General features: G+C 43.0%; 1 protein-coding gene across 1 annotated transcript in view; it reads right to left on the bottom strand.

Annotated features, from left to right (window-relative positions):
* PLEKHM3 (pleckstrin homology domain containing M3) overlaps positions 1-26854 on the bottom strand; it is a 95001-nt gene that overhangs the window by 50257 nt on the left and 17890 nt on the right. Inside the window, exons 3-4 of the mRNA XM_054172931.1 lie at positions 18049-18984; positions 3922-4067 (exon numbers count right to left, since the gene is read on the bottom strand). Of these exons, the coding sequence (XP_054028906.1) occupies positions 3922-4067; positions 18049-18984 (1082 nt within the window). The remainder of the gene's footprint in view (positions 1-3921; positions 4068-18048; positions 18985-26854) is intronic.

Below are 26854 nucleotides of genomic sequence, written 5' to 3'. Positions count from 1 at the left end.
GGGACCAGGGAGGCATGACTTAGGCTAACAAAAGGAGAAAGGGCATACCATAGCCTCTTGAGATTTCAGATGTTATTTCCAATCTGATGCTGTATGGTAGGAAGCAGGTGAAAGCAATATTCAACCTTATAAATGGCACCACTTCCAAAATCAGCACAAGTTACTAGCTGCAGGAGTCACTAGCTACTTACAGGGAAAGCTCGCCCCAAATGTAACCTTTTCACAATGCAAGTAAACCCAATAATGCTAAAGCCAGCTTTCCTGCTAATACTTACACAGGTAATACATTATATAATTTCAAATATATCAGACTGTAACTCCATAGGTTTCCCAGGCCCCGAGGCTGTACTGAGTATCTCCCCTAGTTGCACTAAACATCCCACTAATTAAATATTTTTATCTAAAATGAATACACAAGGAATTGTGCTGTCTGCATGGAAGTGCTGTGTAAGGAGCAGCACAAATTACTTGGATTTTGCAGAACAAAACTCTACAGATCTCAAAGATGTCAAGTTTTCCAGCACTAGCAATGTTGATATTTTATTAGACATGCTGACTGCAATGCACAAAAGAGACTGCAGTTAAATAACCTGCTTTTACAATCATTAAGCTATTTGGCTGTAACATCTCAGCAATCCCCTGACAACTACTGTATCGATAGTAAATATTCTTCCCCTTCCACAAATGGGCAAATTAAGCCACATATTCAGTGATTCCCTAGGAGGCACAGGAATGCTTGGCACAGTAACTAGCACCTTCCACCAGGATGACATGGTGCCCAATGATGTCTTTGTGTTCTTACTTCCATGCTTTAAACCCCTGCTGAAGTGATGGGCTCCTCATCCACCCGCCCAGCTGTCAGGGGAACCAAAGGGCAGCTACTTTCTAAGTATTATACCTCCACCCTGGGCACACTTGCACCCTCTATGGGGCAAGCCCTCTGAGGCCACCCACATGAAGACTACAGAAACATAAAAAATGTCAGAATTGAGGTCACCTGAGTGACTGCAATACTGTGTGGCTCTGGTGGTGCATGGTCTGAACGCAGCCTTTGAAGAGAAAGAAGCAAAGCAAACCTCTCTATCTCTCCTTACTAATAGAATGTACCTGTGGAGTGGTGATCGCAGGAAAAAGCAGCTTTGCCCAGCATCACTGGCTGACAAGTAGGTGTTTCTTCACTCTGTGTGCCTGACACAGGGACACAGGTCACATAAAACAGTGACTCACGCTGCCAACCACAGCAAAGAAGCTGAAATGCTGTCTTACAATAGGAAGGGTCAGGCAGTCATAAAAAGTCAGCTTGCTACCAGACAATATTCTACTACTTACAGCCCCCTGATTTTACTGGGCACACTAGACAACCCTGTTAAATGAGCCAGAAAGTGTGAGAAGATGCAAAGTGCAAGACGATTCTTGCTTTAAATGTCATAAAAGGATAAATGTCAACATTTCCAGACCTTTCTTTCTAGAGGCTGCAAACTTACAGTTTAGAATTCAATTTACCTGAAGTCAGCCCCCTCTTTAAGCCTTCCAGCACATGGAGTCCATTTCCTGATGTGTTTGTCTGACATTTTGCTCAGGCTGGAAGCCATCTGAATCAAACTGTAATACTGATTTTTGCATACAAACAGGGAAATCAGTTGGCCAAAGTAAAAGGAAGAAAGGACGTTCACAAGATGGCCTCTTTTCTGTTCCCTTCACACAAACGTGAAAAACACAAATATAAAAACAGTAGGGACAGGGAAAAAAGTGAACCTGGGACCAAACTATTGGTTTGGTTATGACAGAAGAAAGGTGCCTAACTGCTGAGTCCTCTACAAGAGCTTTAATTGCAGTCAAGGCGACTTTTCTTTTCCTACCCTTGTGCTTTCAGGTGTAAGTGCATTGTTAGTTTTCAAGATCCTACATATGGGAAGACACAACTCTACAGAAAGAAATCTGAAACACTAATTCTGTTTTTTTCATGACCTTTCTTGCCAAAAGCATACAAGAACCTCTCCATTTGAAAAACTTACTTAATTGACTCAACAGTTTCCTGGTCTTGCTCAGATGTCTAGAAATATGTGCAACATAAAAGAGAAGCATGCCCCGTTACACTGTATTATCAGAAAAGCTTATGTCCTTGAGTATCCATTGTTGCTTGCTTTGCCAGAGATACATAGGACAGACCCCAGAAATCCCTGCAGAGGTGGGGAAAAGATGGCAGTGGGAAGGACTGCAAGTTTTCAAACTCTTCATTCACTTTGATTCCATTTGGTGGACTGTCAGGCACATTTCAGACGGTGTGAAATACAGAAGCTTTTGAAGACTGAAGTCCTGTTTCAGTTATGACCATCTAACACAGTATGTGCTGCTTCCTGCAGGACCCTCTCTGTAACACTCCTTCCCTCCCTGCCTTAGCGTCTGCTCTAGTAACTGGGGATGCTGTAGTGTTTTCCTAGCTAAAGGATGGTGCTCCTCTCTTAAATCCACCTCTTTGAGCACTTTGGCACAAAGCATCCACACAGAATTTGCTTGTTACATCATGTGATAGCTTTTCTGCCTAAGAAAAGTGCATATTGATTATTTGTCACTATTATATTGAGATTACAGCAGATTAAGTTTCAACTAATGCTTAAGTTTGAAAATCCCGTTTCCTTTTGTGCCTCAGCTGCCTCTACCAAGACCACAGGAAACAGGACATAGAGCTCAGTTTTAATCCTGCAGGTTTAGAAAACAAACCAGTTTATTTTCTTGGCAGTATTAATGACATCTTGACATGAGGTCTTTGCCTTACCATCCACTTGCCCAACATCAGGGCCACTTATACTACCACAGGCCAGCAAGTTTAGTCCTTGATAAAAGCATCCAAAGAAACAAATCTTATATATTTCTTCCTAGTTTTTAGGAAAGGGAGGGGTTTTGTCTCCACAAGCAGGAGCTTGGTAGCTATGAAGAATCTTGCATTTCATGATGCAAGACTATCATTTTCTTGATGGTAGGCTCTGGCTATTTTTTAATAATCCCCCATCTGACAGATTTTCATCTTCAAGAAAGATATTTTCCTCTAATAGGGCATTTACTGGTTATTTTTTGCCTTTTCAAATAGCCCATAATAATAATATTCGCAGACATAAAACTTCAAACAGCCTCTCCTAACAGTGTCTGCTAGGTCTGAAGCTCTAGCATGGTCTGGATTCCTTATGAGTTTGTTATCGTTTCAGCAAATGCTCCCTGAGGTGGCAAAACAACACTGCTGCCACGTTTGGTGGCACAATGCTTTGAGGCAGGTAACCAGTTACCCCTGGCTCTAGCAACCAGCCACCATGGCAGCAGCCAATAGCAGATTACAGAAGTTTTAGGAAAGCAGCTTGTGTGGCAGGTGAACAACTGCAGAATTTTCTCTTTATGTTACTTTTGGCTTTCTGGTGCAAACAACTGCAATGTTCTCCTGGTGTCCTCAAAATGGTCATGCAAAGAGATAGGACATACTGGGCCTTGCAAACACCATATTTCAGTATGCCAGTTTCCTGTGGGTGTGTCCACAACTTAGCATCCATCACTAAGCAGTGCCAATCCATAGTTCCTAGTGCTCACGGAAAGGGTACTCCTCAACGGCCCAACAACTGCAAAGATTTAGCCTATAGGAGAGGTTTCAGTGTTCCACCCCTCACTGTCTCTTGAGAATTTAGATAAGCAATGATAGAAAAGATGCCATCAAAAAAGAAGATGCTTTTAGGAGGAATGCCTTAGGTCTGGATAAGGAAACTGTGATGAGAACATCTGTCTTGTTGAGACAGCATGGCTCATTCTGGCAAGAGGGACAAAGATGAAAGCACTAGCAGACAATGGCTGTAACTTTCAACTTGTTGCAATGCCTGTGATTCTAACAAAAGAGCAATTCACTTCACTGGCTACCAAGGTGACCTGCAGGGAGATTACCTTGTATTTGGAAGTGTCCCAGTTATGAACCAGTCGTGCAGGGATGAGGAAGCTGTCATCCACATGGCAGGTGCTGCAATAATACCATCCACTGTAGCTACACACCTTGGCTTTCCCATTGGACAAGCCTATGGAGCGCTGACAGCCTGCAAAAGAGAGAGGGGAAAAAGTCCCGGTTTGCACACCATGCCAGAGGTACACACTCAGGATGCAGTAAGAAAAGTAATAATTATTTCCCCATTTGAGATCCTTTAAAAATTTTATTTATTTTACCAATGAGCCATTTCTTGTTCCCTAGAAACAGAGGAATAAATATTAGCATTCTTGGACTAGTGTTGAACAAGCATGCACTAATCTGGCCACCTATGACAAAGAGTTCAGAAAGCAAAGGATACTTATTATTTCTCAAGAAACAAAGGCAGAAGACCAACTATGAGACACTGGACATAAAAAGTCATTTGGCCGCAGAATTAGCACAGCCAAGGCAAACCACTGACACACCATGAATAACTGTGAGCAGCAGCCACATTGAGAACAAGTAGACCTTGACTAGCAGAAGTGATTCAGCTCAGTTTTCTGCAGTTTTTTTTTTCTCATGATTGGGTTACTCTCTGTCTTACAATGTCTGAGGTTTGTATGACACGTTTTAAACAGCTGGATCCCTTGCCTCTTCCTATGCTGTCTTTTGCGGAGTCCTCAGAGTAAACCAGCATATGCAAAAGTTGCTGCTTTAGTTGGAAAGAACAAATACAGAGAACTCTCTTTCACCTGACCATCTGTTTCCATAAAATACATAGAAACTCTCTGCATTTGACACCTCTGTCTTTCAGCTGAGGCTAAATCAAGCCAACAGACTCAAATAATACTAGAGTGGAGAGTTGAAGACAGCACAGTCACATTAAACAACCTGCTCAGGAAGTAGGCCTAAAAATGTTTGAGTAAGATACAATGAGATGTCTTTGGCTGTTATTGACACCTTTCTGACACAGCACACATGATGATATTTCTGCTTTTCCTTCAAATGCTGGTATCCCCATATGACATGTATGTCTACAGACACAACAAGCACCAGAGCCCCACTCTGGCTCATGCTGTATGCTCAGATGGTCTCTGTTGGAGCTGGCTAGTAATGATGATCAGCAGAATCCTTGTATATTCACTTTTACAGCAAAAGTCTGAGTTAAATAAAATATTTCAGACAGAAGTCAACTGAGTGACTGCTTTTGTGAGTATAACTGTGTTCAGTATAATTACATCATTTCTCCTACTGAAGGCATCTTTATTTTCTCCAGTACAAATTATCCCGATTTGAGGAAAGGTTGCGGCTCAACTACTCTAGGAATAATCTGAACTCCTTCTATCCATTAGATGATGCTATCATGTTCCTTCTGCTTTAATCAAAATAATTAGAATAACCTGACCAACAAAATTCATTCACTTCCTCCTCTTCCATGCTCCAGAGCCATATGTCCATAAATTCTCTGCAATACACACTATCAAATGCATCAGCGTGGGACAGAACACCTCACTACCTCTCTCTTCTCCTTCCCTTTATTTTTTTTTGTTTGTGGAGTGAGGATATGCAGTTCCTTGAAAAAGGCAAATATATAAACAGTTCAGTTGATGAAGGAGATACTTCTGCTAATGCCTCCTCCTTTACCACTCATAAGATCAGAGATAAGCATAAAACGTATCTCTCAAGTCGTATAACAATATACAGATTGCAAAAAGCATGATCTCAGCTAACAATCAAATACAAAACTCATAATAGTTTACAGTCATAATGTTTAATCATAGAAATAATTTTTGTATGCGAAATACAGCAGAACTTTTTGCAAAGCAGTATTTTTAGGGCAGAAAGAATGCTTTTGTAAGGATAAAGCAAATTCAAGTAATCCATTGGTGTGTTCCCCAAAAAGAAGTCAACTTATGAATGTGGCTTGGGATCAGAATTTAGAATCCAGCAACCTCGTATTTCCCTCAGTGCAAAGCATACATTTTCCTGCCTTGTCTTGCCTTGCTTTTCCTTTCCCTTCCCTTGCTTTCATTTAAAAAAGCAGCTTCCTGACCAATCAGTTGAAAGAGTTTCCATGTAGTCCTGCTTCATTATGCTGTTATGGGTGAAGTCAGCAGGCATACCTGGTAGTAAGCTCAGTACCAGTGCTCTGTAGGACATACATAAGTATTCTTTCAGTTTTAAAAATGCATTCACACATAAAGGTGAAGCTTTTCAACAGCTAACAGGAGATGAAATACCAGTCATTCACCTGACTAGTAGCCCTGGAAGACACATGCAGGAGGCACTCACGCTGTTGCTATGGAGCCCATGTTTTAAAGAGCACAACAGAGGTAAATCTTGTCCCTCTATAAAGGAAACAGAAGTATGCCCACTCTTCTCCTCATATATCAAGATGAAGTGGTCTCTGAAAGAGAGCATCTCCCCCTTTTCCCAAGCTAAATGGGAATGGCTCTCAGAAAGGATGTTTGTGTTAGCTGTACCTCAGTACAGCACGTTCTTCTATGCCAGTCTTGCTGAACTTCCTATCACTGAAAATCACTGAAGCCTTTTTACCTCAACTGGTTCCAGGTTGAGTAGTCATTACATACAGTTATCACCTCTCACACTGGATGAAACAGAGACTGTTTAATGACATGCAGTGTTTTCTAGCTCAATGTGTTTTGACCTGCTGATAAAGTGGTAAAGCTGTGTCTAAATGAGACTGAAGTCTCTCAACTCAAGGCCACTGAAACCTTTATAAACATTTCCCATTAGCCACACTTACTGGCCTGGGGGATGAGGATGGTGATGGAACAGGACACACTGATTTCACCTAATAGCCACTGTGCACTTCCTGCCACCCTAAAGGCTCATGGTTTGTCTTAGTGCCCCAACCCCTATACACTAGGCTGAAGTCAAGAATAAGGTAAACTCCAATTTGAATTGCCATCATTCTAAACTACATTTGCAGTTGAGAAGTCACCACATTAAGGCTTAATGTCTTGCAAAATCTTAGAGACAGAAACTCATTCAAGTTCACCAAGATAGTTTCCTCAGGAGAGGAATAACAAAGCACAGAAGTGTTCGGAGGGCTTTCCTCCTCCTCCTCCTCCCTATGTCTAACCCATAAGAACTGAAAGTCTCTGGGATGAGGAGGGTTTCATCAAACAACCTAGGATGTCCTCCCCTTCAGGAAGAGCAGTTTTATAAAGTTCCTAACCAAGTAGCTTGCATTGCTTTTTCTCTTATTCTTCTACAAGCCCACATCTGTTTCCTTTCCTCAGAAACGTATTTTTAGCCAGAGTATTCTCATTCCTCTTCATATCCTCAGGTAAATTATATTCTGCAAAGCTGTATAAGAGTTGTAAGGTTGGGGTATTTTAGATGAGAATATGGCACTGGCACCTATCTTACATTCTCCCTTACCTTACAAGCTTTGCTGTTTGAAAATCACCATCTTTTCCATTCCTATCTGTTGTGATTCATAATGATGGCTATTTCTACAATCCTTTCAAATCAAGTTATCAAAGCACTGATTTTCTTTGATGTTATGCAGTTCAAAGTGATGTAGTGTGACAAACATATTTCTGTGGCATAGACCACTTATGCTACTTTGTTTTTTTAAGATGGAAAAAAATAGATCAAGAGAGAGAAAGAAGAGGAGGAAAGAATAGCTTGAGGCTTAATGCCCTTGGGAATTCTGCACCTGGACATTCAGGTACATAAAGTCGCCATCATGTTTACCAGAAGCAAAGCTAGTAGCCTCTCTCGCCTATTCACAATGTTCACACAGAATAGTATCCATGTAACATCTGTACAAAGGTCTGGTAAACTCTGAGCCTAGAGCAAGGAGAATAATGTGATATTTACTATTATCCCAAATCATCCCTACCTAAAGGATGTTATGGAGCAAGCTACAGAAGGAAGAAGCGTAGCTGCAGGTATACTGTTAGCAAAGTGAGGGAAGGAGTAATCCCAAACCTTTCATCACAGAAAATATAACAAAACAGCCTTAGAATCAAGCAAAGAAAATAGGGGTTATTAAAAGCAGTAGCAAGAAAGTGCTGCTGGGCACAGATGAACCTCTCTCAACAACACGTCTGTGAGCAGAGCAAGAGTAACAACATCAAGATGCTCATCTCCAAGTGCCAAGACTTCGGGAAGAAAGCAGTACAGGAAGATGAGGTTAGAAAGTTGCAACAAGTCTCGCTCCTTGACTTAAGGTGGTAGTGAGGATAGTATGGAGGAGGAATTCAAGACACCTGAATATAGTTCCACTTCTGCAAAGTATGGAAAACATAATTTCTGTCATTTTCAGGGTGTTGCATATTCTTACAGTGGAGGCAGACACACACAACTATTCTTTTTATGCAGATACTTTTTTCTTTAATCTTTCAGCAAGAAAATATTGGGAGTGGCTCCACAGTGAAACAGAGAAAGTAGAAGACCAAACTAGAATTAAGTACACAACTGTTTTCCATATTCAATAAAGTTCCTTGCTCAAAATCAGGAAAAAGCAACTCCTTTGTGATTGTGTACCATAATTAAATCTGTGACAGATTAGCTGAGAAGCTAATTCATTTACAAGCAACATACATTATGAAGAAAAGAAAATGACCCATGGACTTCAAAAGGCTTTTAGCTTGATAAAGCCATAAAGCAGACTAAGCAGAAGGAGCAAAGCAACAAATTTTCAGTGTTAGATCAGACATGCAATTTGCTCTAGCTGCTCAGCACAGAGAAAGAAGATGAGAATTACTTCAGTTCTTGGCCTCAGATTTCTCTGCATCTATTCCAATTCATTTCACCATGGGAAAACTCAAACTCACATGAAGGACATGCTAACAACGAGCTCAGTTTGCTCTCATGCTTGCCCAGGTTTGAATCTACATTATGCACAATCCTTTTCCCAGTATTGCCTGTTTTCCAAAGCAATTCTCTTTCTAAAGAAATAATAAACTCATAAATCTCCAAGCAAAGTCTGACACTTTACTCACCTTGCCTACCTTTTTGTGAGCTTCTTGCAGCCTTAAAAACCCCCAAAAAACAGTAACAACAAACCAAAATCTTAACAGAGTAATGGCAGAAATTATTTCCTGTTGAAGCCACGTGGATTTGACCCTATCCAGTTATCTAAGCATCATATAACTCTCAAATTATTTCTGTCAGCATTGTACAGATCACACTTTAATTTTAATCTAGATCAGGTCCTCCAGAAATAAAGAAGGGTTCACTAGTCCCTAACTCCCAGGATCCTTTTTGGTTTACCAGACTCCAAAGGATGGGTCATCTGTTCTGAATCAATGAAAACTTTGACTATTAGCTGTAGATTAAAACTAAGACCCAAATTAACAGCCTTCTCATTTTGATTAGTGCCAATTCATAGCCCTGTCTTTCCTGTCTCAAACAATCCAGATAAGCTAACTTAGCCACCCCATCAGGCTTGCTGGCTATAGGCTCAAGCCTGGGTTAGGTAGATAGGCTACTCTAGAGTGACCCAGCCCATCCTACTAGTGATGTCTCACAGGCACACAGTCAGAGAGCATCTCTCCAAGGCAGGTGAGATGAATCATCCCCTAGACACCCAGGCTTTATTCCAATCAGTGAAGATTGGATCAGTGTAGATATCCAAAATTTGGACTGCTAGCAGCAGGTGAAGTAAACAACAGCCTTTACATCAGTCAAGCTGAATACACAGAGCTGTGACACTCTTCAAGAAGATGAATAATCAAGATAAAACCCAGTCACTGGTGGAAACAAGCCAGCATATGCAACACTTGGTGTGTTTGCATTACACCTATCCATTGTAGAAGGCAGCACGTAAGCGTGCTGCAGGCTCCACAGATAAATTCTGCTTCCTCAGTAAAAGTAGCAGTAATTAAGCCTGCAAATGTAATACTGAAAAAAGCACAAATATCAAAATGTAAGCTTGCACTTTGCACATATCCATCAAGAACATTGTATCAGTAAACCAGGACCAAAAAATATTAGTTGTGTGTCAAATGGTTGCAACAAAAGCAAAGTATACTTTTGTAAACTAGCTTTTTATTTGCTTGTATTTCCCCACTTTCACCAGAATATAGGCTCTTTAACCCTTAGTGTCAATGCTGAGAAGGGCCAAAGTGCCATCCTTCCCAGAGAACTTGCTTTAAGGGAATTATGAGCAGCTATGAAGGCACACTTCATGCACTGTGAATTCTTTAATGCATTCACCTAGGCTGTATTCTCCTACTGCATCCTTTAAACTCCTTTCTCCCCGTTCCTAGGACAACAGAAAGAAGACCGTACACCTCAACCTAATTTTCTACTTTTTCCCCCATGCCATACAGGATTATTCTCTGAAGTATCTGGTACTTTGCTGTGACTCTGAAGCACTGCCTGACAGAAGGGGATGTGAACTCCTGTGGAATGACCTATTAGCAGGACTCAGTAATTAATCAGCTCTTTAGTAAGGGATGGAAACTAAACACACACTCAGGGCCAGATAGGCATAAGTAAGGCCTCTGACATCACTCCCCACAGCAAACTCCTGGCCAGGCTGTCAGCTCGTGGCTTGGACAGCAGCACTCTGTGTTGGGTCAGGAACTGGCTGGAGGGCCAGAAAGTGGTGGTGAATGGTGCCACATCCAGCTGGCAGCCAGTCACTAGTGGTGTCCCCCAGGGATCTGTGCTGGGCCCCATCCTATTCAATATCTTTATTGATGATCTGGATGAGGGGATTGAGTCAGTCATCAGTAAATTTGCAGATGACACCAAGTTGGAAGCAGGTATTGATCTGTTTGAAGGTAGGGCTCTGCAGAGGGACCTTGACAGGCTGGACAGATGGGCAGATCCAACATGATGTCATTCAACAAGTCCAAGTGCCGGGTGCTGCACTTTGGCCACAACAACCCCATGAAGTGCTGCAGGCTGGGGTTGGAGTGGCTGGAGAGCTGCCAAACAGAAAGGGACCTGGGGGTACTGATTGACAGCCAGCTGAACATGAGCCAGCAGTGTGCCCAGGTGGCCAAGAAGGCCAATAGCATCCTGGCCTGCATCAGAAATAATGTGGCCAGCAGGAGCAGGGAAGTCATTCTGCCCCTGTGCTCAGCACTGGTTAGGCCACACCTTGAGTACTGTGTCTAGTTCTGGGCCCCTCAATTTAAGAAGGACATTGAGACACTTGAACATGTGCAGAGAAGGGCAACGAGGCTGGTGAGAGGCACCAAGCACAAGCCCTACAAGGAGAGGCTGAGGGAGCTGGGGTTGCTTAGCCTGGAGAAGAGGAGGCTCAGGGGAGACGTTATTGCTGTCTACAACTACCTGAAGGGAGGTTGTAGCCAGGTAGGGGTTGGTCTCTTCTCCCAGGCAATCAGCACCAGAACAAGAGGACACAGTCTCAAACTGCACCAGGGGAGGTTTAGGCTCAAGGTGAGGAGAAAGTTCTTCACAGAGAGAGTTGTTAGCTGTTGGAATGGGCTGCCCTGAGAGGTGGTGAAGTCACCATCCCTGGAGGTGTTCAAGAGAGGACTGGACGTGGCACTTGGTGCCATGGTTTAGTAGTCATGAGGTCTTGGGTGACAGGTTGGACTTGATGATCTTTGAGGTCCTTTCCAACCTTACTGATTCTATGATTCTAAGCAGATAATTTGAGCATGATTAATAATGGTATTCCTATTGCTACAGTTGATTGCACTTGTGCTTGGTTTTACAAACCAAGAAGGCAGAGCAAGAGCCTGTCCTGTTCTGTGACTGCAAGGCCTTTATTAGCAAAAGCTGACTTGAGTGACTTAAAAGATGCTAGCCCAACAAATAAAGCTGTCTCTTGTAATGCAATTCATGAGGAATCACCGAGTTCTCTACAGAACTGGCATGTGTGTGTACTGAGAGTTTTCAGGTCTTTAAACACTTCCTTTCATCCAGATACAGCTTTTTCCATCCCCCAAAAGGTGAGAGGTGGACATTTAGACTCCCTGTTTTTTGCATTCTCTTCTTTATGCCAAAAGATTCATCAAAACTAGCTTCACACAATAAATGGACCCCCAAAAATCCCCAAGCAACCAAGAGTACTTTGGAGGCAGTAGAACTAATACGTAGCACCCACAAGCCAGGAAAAAATGCAGCATAGCCAAGGATAAACAAGAGCCCATGCTGAGAGCAGAGACATGCTCACATACAACAGACTTGTGCTCATAACAGTAAAAGAAATAAGCACAAATATTTTATTTGTGATGGGGGGAAAAAAAGGGAGGAAAAAAAAGAAAAAAAAGAGAGAGAGAACATACTGAAAAGCTTCAGTCATTCACAGAGGCAGATTAGAGCTTGTGGGGTAACCTATCCCAACACAGGTAGCACAGCAGGCTAAAACCTGCCAGGATGCCTATGCAGATTCATGAGCCAAGCCATTTGTATCAGCTGTTCTACCTGCAGGGCTGAGGCAAAGAAGTCAGTAAAACACCAGCTGAGGATTGTAAAGTGCACATCAGGGTGCAGGACAGGCACTAAAATGGCCAAATACTCATCTAAACGACCCTTCTGGGCATCAGCAGGACAACTCCAAACCAAATCCTATGAAGGGGAAAAATCTCAACTCTGCAAAGGTGTCAGCCCAATCCCAGGAAGATGAAGGGCCTAACTTCTACCACCTTAGACAAAGCTAATAGTTTTTGCTGCCATTTTCCCTAATCAAGCCATCTTAAAACTGGACAGAAGTGCTCACTCACTTTATCACTGCAGATTAAATGGCTTCTGTGATCATAACTGATAACAGGCTTAATCAACTCAACTCAAGCAAGCATAAAAGACACCATGCAGTATCTTCTGATCTTTCCCCAAACAAGAGCTGTCACATGGCAAAGCACTGCAGACCAGCAATCTCCTGTTTTGGAACATGCAGGTCTGCTGCAAATTAAGTACTCCTTGTTACGCAAATTAAAGTCATCCTTGTCTGTAAACCTTCCCCCTGCTTCTCCCAACAAGTCGGTGGCCTTGCTTAAACATGGTGTATTTTCCAAATGCTAGTATGTTTCTTCAGCTCAGCTGGTTTTGGCTAGCAAAGAATAAGAGTTTAGCAATACCACTGCTGACAGTGGAAGTCTGACTTTTGAATCAATAGAAACAGGGCCTGCAACTCACAGACAGCACTGTAAGAGTGTGGTCTAAAGTGACGATACCTAGACAAAACCTTTAGAGAGCAAAACACATTCTCTGGGGATTTTGCAGAGTCTTAAATACAGGGAAGAAGGCAAAAAGCTGCTGGAACAAAGAGATCAATTGAAAGGAAACCAAGCACAAAATACACACAGCACTTAGCACAATCCTAAAAGCCCTGGACAGGTGAGAACAATTGTTATTGGGTACCAAAAATGTGACAGGAGTGCAGACAGCCTTCCAAAGGACTTTCTGGAATTTTATTATTGTAGTATGTTTGACAAGATTTGTCCCCTAGTATTTTTATTTCAGTGGCATGCTGCAAATAATTGCTGAATGTGATGACAGTTCACAAAGTATTTGCTAAATTCAGTGAAGCAGTACCCATGTTTTTCAACTATCTGGATTTGAGAAGTTTCAACTATATGGTTTTAGGAGAAGCTGAACGAAGTCAACATTGCATCTGGCTAATTTTCCTCCTTTTTTTTTTTAAAAAAAAATCATGCTTTCTGGTTTGCAAACTACTAAGAAAATACTGATTTCTTCGTTGCAGGGGAGGGGGGTGAGAGAAGAAGGGAAGAAAGGGAGTTTATTTTTAACTACAGGAGGGGCTGTTAGAGCAAAGGCTGCACAGGCTGGGCATGTTGCACTACTGGACTGTTCTCCCATCCACACACATGATCACAGCATTAGAGGCAAAATGACTCTTTGAAAGCCAACAGTTTTCCTCCTGCTGTTCAATTTGACAGGGCTGCAAGCTCTGGAAACAGCCCATTTACTAATCTTGGCTTCTCCATACCTAGCATTCAGGTGAGCCAGCCATGTCAGTGGAGCCCTAGTAACAGTATTCTTCTGGCAAGTGAAGAGATATGAACAAAGCCGAGAGGAAAATACAGAAGGCACCCCAGAAGAAGAGCAAGGAAAGCCACACAGACAAATAAGAGGTTGTAGAGCACATTTTGCAGAAGGCAGAAATTCCAACATCCATTACAACTTGGTGCACAAGCAACAAGAGTTGGCAGAAAAAAACAATTTCTGTGAAAAAAAAAATTGCGTTAATAAAGGACAGGGAGAGAAAAATAGAGGGTGATAAAGAAGAGAGACATCAAAAGAATGGGAGCTATGCAAAAAGCAGGATGCAAGGGCAGAAGCCATTTGTATTGCCCACCCACTGAAATATGAACACACGTGCCAAGGCAATAGCAAAAGTGAAGGGCAACTGAGGACCTCTGATTCTTACAGACTTCCAGGAGCATTTATCCAGGAGAAAAACCTGCCTTTCCCCAGGAGCCTACAGAAGGCCCAATAGGTCACCCACTGGAGTGCTTACAACCAGCTTCCACTGCCTGCAAGATGCTGCACTTGCCAAACAAGTTTTGATGGAAGCCATCTCAAACTTGTAACATTTGTAACAGTTTGGGGATTTCTCTTGAACGCAGGTGAAATAAAGACATAAAAAATAATAACACACACTGCCACCAGGTCATGCTAACATAATTTATATCTCTCACTTTCCCACATATTAAAGAGCAAATCATAAAACTTTGTATTTACCAGCCTGGAATAGCAAATAACTCTCACTTAATATCCATCTGAAGACAAGGGGTAGGTCCTTCCAAAGTCTCACCAAAGCAGATTGATATTCTCAAATTCCACTCTTGCTCAGAGCCCCCTACACTTCCCAGGGGAACATTACTACACACCAGCAACAGGGCAAGAGTAAGCTACACAATAGAACGTGCAAAGGACAGAGGAGGCTGCCAATCCAGTGCCAGCAGTTTCTAGTTAACCCCACGTTCCAGTATGTGCTGCTGTTCCAAGCCAAAAATGTACATAATGGTAGCAAAGGTAGAAGTATTTATAAAAACGATGCTGCTCCACTGATAATCAGTGGCCAGTTCATTCACTTTTTGAAATGATCAGAAATAATGTCCTGCCCTCCAAAGTAAGATAAAGACAAACATGAGGACAAGGCTTTTTCAAGCTGCCCTTCTGACTCCAGCGTATCAACAGTTTGTCTGCCTGCCCCATGACTACATCTGCCCTGGCCTGTATCACAAGCTGAAAAGTGCTGGTCGGATTCAAAGATAAACTTGTCAGTAGCAGGCACAGAGACTCACATTCTCCTCTACCTGCTTGTGAGTGTCAGCTGTTTGGGAGCAGTCCCTTGAAAAGCTTACACTGAGGAAGGGAAGGAAATGGGGATGCAGAGGGTATTTCAAACAGGAAAAAAAATCTGCAGGGAGGGGAACCCCTCAATGACTGCAAAGAGAAAAAGTGAAAAAACAACCCTGTCCCCATCAGGTCCTCCCAACAACCTTCTTTATCAGAGGTTCATTGTCAATCAATTAGCAGAGGCAGCAGGGGTCTGTAGGAAGGGGGGGTAGCTCGAGAGACAATGGTCTGCCCTGTTGTATTACTATTTAATCACTTTTCCTAAATAAATAAAGCAGCCCTGAGGTGCTGTCATGTCAAGGGAATTTATAACAAAAAGACCCTTCATTTTTCATTGGTCATTACTTTTCCTTCCCTCCCACCCCTGTAGGAGTAGAGAGGGTTATTACTGTAGCCTTAAGTTCCATCTTTGTGTTGCTTGCCTTTGATTCCCACTCGGACCTTGCCACTTTCTGGCACTAATTTGTCAGGCCGAACAAAGGAGGGATTTGTACCTCCTGTAAGGTCTCAATTAGGAAAGGCTTCTGCTGTATTATGTGCCATTGGGACAGGACACAAAGACGGTAATTACAGGAATTTGCACTAAATGGCTGAAGAATTCAAGCAGAACTTTTCTCCCCCCCTTCATCCTTTTCCAAGCTCACCTCTCCCACCAGCCCTGGGGAAAACTGCTCTCAATGCCCGCAAGCTGTAATTACCAGCAGCAGGCCCCTCAGCTTACACAGCAGCCCACGCCGGGGAGCAGCAAACTGCCTGCAGGGAGCAAGGGACAAGGAGAGTCCCAGCGTGCTGGTGTGCCTCCAAAATCTCCTCAGCACAAACTTCTCTGAGCCAGACAACTTTCCTCAGCTTCTCTCTGTTATAATTACAATTATTAATTCCTTTGCGCCGTGGTAACGGCTACAAGTCTCAGTCAACTCTCAAAGACATGCTCCGAGGGACTCAGGCAGACAACCAAGGGTATGCTCCCACAGTAAGTGCTGTGTATCCCATCCCCCAGTACAGGCAATCCCAGTGGCTGGTTTCTCACAGAACTCTCCACAACTCACTTTTCTCTGTAAAGGTGTGTCTGATCAGTTTTGAAGGCCACAGCAGAACTGGGAATGCTTCCCAAGTATCAGGAGAAAATTCCATGCAACTCTAACATAGTCAGAGCACCGTATTTCTCTAGGGAAAATAAGTGTAAATGAACTCTCCAGTGTTTGGGAGAGGAAATCCATCCTTTCCCATGGAAAAGTTTGCTCCACACTGCATTGTGCGTGTCCAAAACCTGTTTCACATTGGAGACATCACATAGATGCCATTCCAGGGCCCACTCCTATTTTTGAGGAGGTCATTAGAAATGCTCACTTGAAATTCTGCTGGACCTCAGTCAGAGGATGAAGCAAAATTATAACTTTTTCCTTGACTGAGCTTTGAATTAAAAGAAGTGAGAGAGAGGAATAAAGTTTTTATGTCACCTGGGGCATTAATATAAAAATGAGGCTGTTAATTCCTACTCTATTCTTGAGTTTCATGAGGCTGCCTGTTGGGTAACATACTGGGCTGGATCCACCTTGGCGATACTTATTTGACCCATTCCCAGAGCCTCCCCACAGTTTTCACAACTATCCTTAAAGGTAAGACATGACTATTGTCCAAGAGTGTCCAAGCAATCAAGAATCATCCTAGGACCCAGGCATCATCAGTTCCATCAGTCATTTGGCACATAATCACTCCCAAGAAAACCTGACATGAAGTCAAGAAAGTTTGTGGCCAAGAACAGAATGGAATGCCGGCAGAAGCCCAAATACTGTGCCATTAACTGCCAGCCTTTACAATGATCTGGCTACCAGGTGGGTGCCATGCACTGTGAACAAGCAAGTAGGAACACCACCTGCGGGTGACTGCCAGAGGAGACACACCCAACTGCACACACAATCAGGTCTAAGAGTAATCCAGTACTTCTGGGGCTCAAGTTTTCTCTGGAGGGGAGTGAGGAAGAGGCAAGATCCTCACAGAAAATCCTTCAGAAAAGCTGTTTCTAATACATCTGACAATATCAAAGGGAGTGTAACTGAAGCCAGACAGAAAGTATAGTTTAGGCATAAGGTGCCCAAATTTGCTCCACAAAGGATAATGAACTGCATTCACATGAGACCCTTTTATCCAGTTTGGGAATGAAATCAAAATAGAATCATGATCTTGCCTAGGACTAGAGTCAGGTCAAATGAACTGAAATTTACAGTTACATGCAGGGCCTTAAGGTGATGTTTTCACCCCTGCCTCAAGGGAAGAACCTAGCATATAAGCTCATGCTTAAACCTCAGTGCTAGAACATGTCATCAAATGATGGTGTTTCAGAGAAGAATACGTGCTTTGAGGAGTCTTCCCAGAATGCCCAGAAAATTGAGTTCTAAAACTGTCTCAGAGGAGACACAGTAATAAAAGAAAATAGAAGTGCGTGAAGTTGGAAAGTTGCACCATGCCCAGAATCAAAGGGATGAGAATTCTGGACACTTCTGATTCTTAAACACCTTTCCAATGTCCTGAATCAAGAAAACAGTTCAGCTACCCTGTAAGGCAACCCTGGCCCACATAGTGCGCTCTGTGCAGGACCCAATGTTTCAGCACTGCTCACCAAATGTGTGTGAATCCCTGAATATCCCATAGGCTTTCTCCATGTTTCACAGAGAGCAAAGAACAGCTAGCACAATGGAGTGTTTATGGCCATAGTGAGAGGTAGGGAATGGCTGGGTCTGCTAAAACACATACATGCTCTTCCAAGTGATTTTCTTTACCTGCTGAAGAGAAGTGGGTGCAGATGCTGCAGCCTGGTTGCTTACCTGCACATTTGAAGCTCTGAACCGTGAGCCCTCTCTCTAGAGACAGCGTGGTCAGGATGCTCAGGAAGCTGGTGGTCACAGATTGGCGCTTGCTCTTTCTAAGATCATTTCCAGAGGGTCGATCTCCAGGCTTGTTCCTAAGCGTAACCTGTGGGTTCAGAGTTGAAATTCTAGTAGCATTGGCTGCTGCTCTCAGTGCCTCCATCCACTCCTTGGCCCTCTGACAAGTCTCGGCACGCAGGCGGAGGACATCTTGAGGAAAAATGACCTGAAAGCAAGAGTCATAGCCATCCTGAGTATCTGTCTGGACTGACAGGCACACATCGACATTGTAGCTCAGTAGAGGATCTTCATCAAGCCTACCCGGCTGGAATGCCATGAGATAAGACCTGTTTAAGACAAAAGTAAATGCCTTCCAGTTATTCTGGACAGTTAACCTATAAAGAGTCCCTGATTTGAGAATATTTTGGTAGTCTTTAGTGTTTTCAGTCAAATTCATTGATAAGAAGAGCTCCATAGGCTTCTCTAACAATCCATTGGTTTGAGAAAGATCACTGTTGTTTTCAGGCTTTGGCACGTTCTCCAGTTTCTCCTGCTGCCTTGTAAGAGCAGGCACAGAGGCACGCACCACTTCCCAGAGTTTCTGGCCCCAGTCCAAAGCTTCCCAAGAGGACTCTGCCTTCATCTGTAGCTGTGAGTTGTCTGACATGACAGCATCCACCACCTTTGTTTCAATGCAACCAGTAACAGTGACCCTTTGAAAATGCATGAGTGGGTACACAGTGGGAAGAGCCTGGTTGCCACTGCTGTCCAAGTAATACAGGTACAGTTTGTATGGGGAGAGCTCAGCGTAACAGGTTTGCCAGAAGTTGTCGTTGTCTCTTCTAATTTCTAAGTATCCCTTCTTCAGAATATTTGGGAACATTGGCTTGTGTTCTGGAGGAAACAAAATGAAATAATTGCCATTAATTATTTCAGAATAATTGTTTCAAATCTCTGTCATTCTGATTTATGCATCTCCCTTGCCCACACATGATACACCTGGAGGATAAAATCACGGGAAGAGGCTTCACTCAAGCACTGATTGTACATTTGAGCGAATGAGAATGCAGCACTTTTTTCCCCCAGAGGTACCAAAACTCCTTACAAAAGGGGACAAAGAAACAGAGAGACAGACAAACAAAGCAATTTTCCCAAGATTATCCAGGAGAATAGTCACAGAGCAATAACTGCAAGTCTCCCAAGAACCTAGTCTAGAAGAGAACAATATTAGCAAGTAATCTATTGCCAACTAAAATAGGTTTCAACACTGAGAAACACATACAACACCCTGGCACTACACCTGGCACCCAGACTTACCATGACACAAAGAATGGATAACTGTGCCCAGTGGCAGCAGACCCTTACCACATTTTGGCATGACCCAGAACATTTTGCACAGCTCCATTTACTAGAGAGGAGCTTTGATGATTTGTGAAAATTAGCCTCAGGACCAGTAGACATGACCAGAAAAAAGAAAAGCCAGAGGAAACCATGTGTATCTAAGCACCTCAGTATTTCAGGTGCTTTGGAGCAGACCCTTTTACAAACCCAGGCCCAAGGCAAAGTTGAAGGGAATTTTGTTTCTCTCCAGAAAACCAGCCATACATGAGTCACTCAGGGCACCAAAGGGATGTGAATTTAAAGGAAACATAATCAAAAGTATTTCTGGGTTTTAAAAAAAGTGTGTACAAGATTTGTTCCAATCTGATTTGTACAACTTCAGCCACCATTAAAACATGCAAGCATTGTACTTTCACCCTGGGCTGGACATACACCTCTAAGCAATTTTTTTGGTCCCTGTAAAAATTCAATGGCATTCATTGTTACTAGCACTTGGCACCTCAAAACAACACAGCCATAAGGAGCACATTCTTGCTCCCATTAGACTTCTACTTCACCTCTCCAGTAAGGGTATCTGTAATGGCTCTCGACTTGCTGAACAATGACAGAATTAACAGACACAAGTAAACAGGTTTCTGCTTCCAGTTGTCCATTTCCCTTGCACACTGCTATTCCTGACACAGGAGCAAGGTAGCCACCTGAGAACAGCTCCTCATCCACTGCCCAGCACAATTAGGTCAAACCAAACTCAGCTGACTTTGACGCACAGCATTACAAACTGCAGCAGTACAGGAGCTGTTTCACTCATGGTTTCTGCCCTCGAGCTTTGAAAGAGTAATAGGGTTAGACAGCTGGAGGCACAAAATACTTTCAGCATCTCAGCTTAACCAGCTACTACTCATGTTAACAGACCATGCTCTGATAATTTTAAACATGATCACCTCTGAGTATATCTAGGATGTCTTCAGAACCACCTGGGCTTGATGGAGCTTGGAAACAGAGACAAAGATGAACTCGTAAGAAGTTATTGTATCCCCATCTGTACTGAGGATAACATGGTTAAGACTGCTGGCAAAGCTGTGCTCTTGCCACTGGCTAATGAGTGAGAGTGTCCAGCCTCCCAGGGGCAAAAGGAGAGTCAGGGACTGTGTGTATTTGAAGGATTTAGTTAATATTCAAGAGTCTTATGATACCAGTTGGTGAGAAAGGAGAACTTGGGCTGTAACCTACAATCGAAAGAGATACTCCTGCCCTTGGCTAAAAACATTGTTGTAGTTGGTTGTGTTTCACATAGGAGAGGAGGAGGATTCAGGACAGCAACAGCGTAAAAGCTTTGGCTAGCTCTTCAGTGAAGACCAACGTTAAGGATTTATAAAGATTAAGTAAACAACCTTCAGCTGAACTTTATGAACATACATAAGAATTGGTTTATATCCTTAAATTTGCCTTGCCAGCTCAGCCTCAGCTTTCCATTGTCACCCTCATGCTCAGAATGGAGCATGAATTTAACACTATGTTCAGAGCACTCTACACCTTACCTACAAAGATTTCCTGCTTATAAGACTAAAATCATAACAACAATTTAAAAATTGCTGCTTTGGCATTATGTCTGAAAAGGTGGAAAATAAATCAATATAACTATATCTTGGGCACAAGCAAGCAACTCAAGAGTATTTCAGCTAAATATCAAAACTGAAAGCCCAATCTAAACCTTAAAAAGGTGGGGAAAAAGCACACTTTAATAGCCTAAATGGATAGAAACACACACGCAAAAAGAGAACCAACTTTATTCACCATACATCTCCAGCCCTGACATTCATTAGTATTTCTGTGCTAACTCAAAAGCCATTAATTTCTTTGAAACCCACACTAATCTCTTTGTAGTGCAGATAATGGGCAGCCATTCTAGAGTCATCTTCCCTTTCTATTAAGCCAGTCAGAGATGCACCATTTCTGCAGCTCCAACTGCAATCTCTCTCGCTTCCATCAAGTACAGATGACAGTTCAAGCTTCTCCATAATAAGACAACTCGTAACCTTCCCCCACCCACCCCTCCTTCATCTGCACACAGGTTTGCTGTCTTTTGTTAAGTTAGAGAAAGGCTATCTTTCCTGCCTTTCATAAAGGCACTTCCCTCTCCCTCCTTCATCACACTCCTTCCCTTCAAGCTCCTGTGAATCAGCTCCACTGGCTCTTGCTCTAACTGGGACAGAAGCAGCAGCCAACTTGATTAAAATTCAAATGCCTCATATTGTTTAGGTCAGGGTAATAGATGCTGGCAGAGACAGGTTGAATCCATATGCTACCCATACACACACACCTTGCAGCCCTCTGCCCCTTCATTTCCTTGATGCACAGTGTGCCAGATAATACCTTTCCACTCAGAGAGCAAATGCTACCATCTCTCCATCCACCTTCCAAACAAACTGCAGCTCTTTTCCTCCCTATAGAACAGGGAGAGTAAATTGCATAAGAGTGAAAAAAGGGACATAATCACAGTAAATGGCCCACGCCTGAGCCATTTGGAGTTATAATTTCAAGGGAACAGGGAGAAGAAGGCAGAGGGAAACAAAGAGATTCAGCAGCTGGGAACAGGGCAGTATCTTCCTCAGTGTCTCTCCTTTGTCAACTGCCCACTTGTCTCAGCGAGGAACTCTGCAGCAAGCGTACATCTAACTCTCTTCACTTTTGGCAGTAGTTGGTGCATCCAGCACCACAGCAGAGGGGACCCAAACATTGTCTCTGCATGTCCATAAGATATATGGTCCTGAACAACTGACTGTATTTGCATCCCTGTTGGTATGGCAGAAGAACTTGCCTTGTTTTCCATCACAAGCATTTCTGATGACAGTAATACCAAGTAACTTGGAGAAGAAAAGAAGCAGAGATGCCTACTTCCTGAGGGGTTTGCCATTTGAGGTAGCACTCCTCTTGGAATTCTTTAGTAAGAGATAAAGTTACAGAGTTTTTGTTAGGAGTCCTCCTCTCTGATTTCCATAGAATTTAGAAGCAACCTTTGAGACCTAAAATAGGCTAGTCACCTGTTTGGTGGAATTTGCTAGATTAAGGATAAACTGTGCCTCTACCAGTGTGACTCAGATCCACAACGTCCATTTCTGTCCTACTTAAAACTACCGTCTTCCCATCAATTTTCCCATATGGCTCTGTAGGCATATTTCTCAAGCAAGTACTTCTGATTCCACTTGGTCCTGAAATAATGGCACTGGTATTTACCCACAAATTTCCAGCAGATGGTTATCTTGGAATCATATCTGCCTTCTTCTCCCAATGCCACCTCTTTTCAAGCCACCACTACAGCAACAGGACTTCTAACTAGGTAGCAGCTTGCATTAAAACCCAGCATCTCTCCCCACCAGAAGGACATGCACTCTTTTTCATCTTTCTTTAGGCTTAAGGAAAGCAGAACCTGCTTTGAAAATGTTGAACCTGCAAAGCCTTACTTTTGGATTTGTGTATTGCTAGCAAGATGGGCTTACCTGTTCACCAAAAATAAGCTACTCACTGAGCAAACGGTCTAAACAGATGTATAAAGAAATTGAACATGTTATTCTTTATGTCTTTCCCTTCAAGTGAGGTATTGTATGAGAAACATTCAAGAACCTGCTGAAGTCCATAGGATCCCAGCTGCCCAGCCACTCTATCCAATCTCTTTGGGTCCTCTGCAGCAAGGCTAATACTCGCATAGCATTTGCTGAGCACCAGCACCCTGTGCATACTGACACCGTGCAAAAGAAGCAAGAATACCCAATAAAGATGGATTTTTTTTTTTTTTTTAAATTGGCTTAATTTGGCTGTAAAAAGAAGGAAGACAGAGTATAAAGTGACTGTCAATGCTATGAAAACAGAGTCAGTTCACATTAGGAGAATTAGTTGACACCACTAAGGGAACGATAGCGACTAACCTGAAAATTCAGTTGTGAAAGTCATCACAACATCACTGGAAGCAATCAGTACTGCCCCAGAAGATGAAAATTGTTCTTTAGCTTTACAGAGTGCTGTCACTCCAGAACAAAAATCTCCATAAAGAACAACCTTCCCAACATGAACAGCTTCACAACCAAACTCATCGGTGCTGCTTACTATAATCCTCCTGTACTGTGAATTTATTCATTCTATGTGGGCCACTCCCATCACCTCCCACCACACTCCCCCTCTCTTATCACTGCACCCTCCCACAGCCTCCCAGGCAAGGGAGTGCAGTAGGTCAGGTTTCCCTCCACACAACTGACCATCTTAGCCCCTTCCACTGCTGCTGCTCGTCCTCATGGCTCTTCCAGCTCCAGTGCCCAAACCCAAATAGCAAACAGGAGTGAATCTGTGAGGAACAAGTGCTGCACTCCCCCAGTTAGCTGAAGGGGTTAGTGGGGAACTATCATCCAGCAGATAATTTGAAGTCAGGTTCTCCAAATTATATTCCCACTTGATCTTGGGCAAAGCACCTTACCTCTCTTTGTCCCTACTCAACTCTTACTGCAGTGGTGTATCTAACATGTAATCTCCTGGGAGAAGGGACTATCTCTTGCTAGGTTTGCAGACAGTCATTGGTGCTTAGAGACTTCAGGCATCCAACTCGCTTTCTATTTTAAATAACACTTTTGGCTCCTCAGATCTCTACAGTACAGCTACTTGCTTCTTGACTACCTTTTAATGATGAAAATAAATTGGCCACTACAGGGGAAGTTCTCTAACTGCCTTAATACCTTTGGGATTCTTTCCAAGTAGTTTGAGGTTTTCTGCTCTCCAGAGAAGGTGCAGAACTGTTGTTTCCACACATCTGCCTCTCAGATGGTAGTAACATTATCTTCTGCACACAGGCCTATAATGTTCAGCCATCCCAGTGGCAATTAATGGCCTATTGGGCTGCACTGGCTGTGCAGCATCTACGTACCACAGACAAAAGAGTTGGCTTTACCTGGCCAACACCTGAAGGCTGCATGTCACACTTCCAACATTTCACACCTCTGTGGATCTATGGCCACCTCTACAGTAGCCCCAGTACTTGCCACACCTCCCCTTTCCAGCTAGCTGTCTTTTCAACTCCTCCCTGAGCAGGACCAGAGCAGCAATTGATGACGCTCCACCATAAACCTGCTCAGCACCTGCTGCATGAGCCAATACCACAGGCACAGAGCTAGTACCAGCCACCACTACTGCTGCCAAAGGTGAGGGTATCTGGCAAACAAAGAAAATGACATAAAGTCTGTGTGGTTGCTAGAATAAGAGAATGCAGCACTGTAAAATGACTCCTCAGAACTCAAGAATCACCCCTAGTCCTCAGACTGTGAATTAGTGGTGTGTTCCTCATGAATACATATTTAGACGGTCTTACCTCTACAAAAACACACTAGGAAAGTATGTAATATGTACAAGAGTTATATGAAGAGAGGCCCAAGCCTTGTTTGACATACGCCCTGCATAACTAAGTGCAAGATCAAAAACTGAGTGCAAGAACAAAAGTGTCCCAAATGATGGCTAGGCTCCCAGACAGCTAAAACAAGTGAAGAGAATGAAAGGTGCGGGGGGGAGGGAGGGAAGGCATTTTTAAAACCAATTAATTGAAAGACAGAGGTGAAATCCTGGCCTCAGTCAGACACAGTAACATTTGGGCCTGCTGGGAAGTATAAGGCAGTTGCCTTCCTCTGACATGTCTGTTTTGCCATGCCACAGTGCTGCCAATACCCCATAGGCTCAGTTTCCTGATAGAGTGTGGTGCAAAATCAATGAGGCTGACATCTCCATAGCTGCTTGCTGGGAAGCGGCACAAGGTGCCAGCCTTTTGCAGTAAGGAGAGTTTGTCAGTGTGCAGGTACTCAGTACAATGACAGCTCTGGAGCTCCCCAAGCTCATGGGCATGGCAGGCTAAGAAAACAGCTACCAAGAAAAAGTTCTCACGTTCTGGGGAGTGGCTGTGTTTGAATGAAGACGTGCATATGACTATCAAAGATAACTGCTCACACGCTGTGTTTTAATCATCTAAGCAAGCTTTTGCTGGATACCACAGAAACAGCATTCTCCCTTTGTTTGCCAGGCCACATGCTCAGAAATACAAAAGCTTGCCTTGGATTTGCTTACAACTTCTGTCTCGGTTAGCTCCACATACTGCTGCTCCCCAGCACAGCGCTCATTTCTAGCACACAGGCTATTTTGCCAGCATGCCTAAGGAGACTCTGCCCCAAAAGGCACAGCTTCTTTACAGATCCTTTTCTTTCACAGCACAGGGAAGGATCCTGTTTCATTTTATTTGTATTATAAACAAGCAAGCAGCAGGAAGAGATAAGCTCAGAGTAATAAATACACTATGAAGATAAGGACAAAAAACTGTGAAGAGTTGATCTCTGTAGCAAGCGAACAACCTAGGAGGACTGGGAGACCTCTGCAGGCTCCACCAGGAAGTCCCACACTAAGGACTGACAGGAGTGGCTGAACTTGCTCTCAGGGTCCCATATGTGCTAGTCTAATCTGTATTAAAGCCCTGTAAAGGGATGTCTCCACAGGCTGTGGCAATGTTAATCCCTTCAACCACTCCAGCAGCTTTTAGCCAATCTTAAAATATATTTTTTTGGTCCTTTGTGGAAAATAATGACCCAACCCAGATACACATATCTGCAACAACTACTGTCTTGATTTTGCTTTTCTCTTTTCAGCTGTGACTGTGGATAAGCAAGGTGGTACAAAGGCTGTGTATAAGAAAAGTGGAACAGTTGAACTGGGAGCTACAGTTGAAGGAGGACAACACTGATGACAACCCACTTACAAAAGTGCAGATGCTAGGAGAGGGGAGGAGGGGAGGAGGAGGAGAGGAGAGGAAAGGACAAACCAGGACATGAAGTGACCTCTAGTATGTACAAATTAATGGTGTTTCTGTAGGCAGATATAGGTGTTGTGAGTTAAGTAACACCCATGAGATGCCAACAGTATGGCTAATGAAAACTGAGAGCTCTATCTCTAGGCTTTTAGGTGTGCTCCTGTTCTGCATCCCTTCCACAGAAAGGACACAACAAGGACCTAACTCTGTAGGAAGCAATATATCTGCCTAAGCAAAAGTAACAGCAGGTATACTTGCCTTTGTCAACTCAGAGCATCCTTCTTTGGGATACAACATCTGTATCACAGCATAACACAATAACATAACACCTACATATTTTTTATATATATATATATATATATACACACTTATATATGCATGTATCTACAAACATTAAGGCATCTGCTTTTCAGGCTTCAAAATATCTGACTTACCTGGAAAACCCAACCCAGCCTATTCAGGCTACCTATTCATAACTGGAGCCATCCTACCACATGCATGCACACACTCTTTCATACCCTTTTGATTTCTAAATCCCTTCATTAAATTAAGAAAAGATTGCTAATAACTGCATTGCTTTTCCATAAGTGCCCAGTC

This window comes from Dryobates pubescens, chromosome 2 (genome assembly GCF_014839835.1).
Source record: "Dryobates pubescens isolate bDryPub1 chromosome 2, bDryPub1.pri, whole genome shotgun sequence".
Classification (NCBI taxonomy): Eukaryota; Metazoa; Chordata; class Aves; order Piciformes; family Picidae; genus Dryobates; species Dryobates pubescens.
The sequence above is the reverse complement of the archived record's forward strand: the minus strand, read 5'-3'. Positions and strand labels throughout refer to the sequence as shown.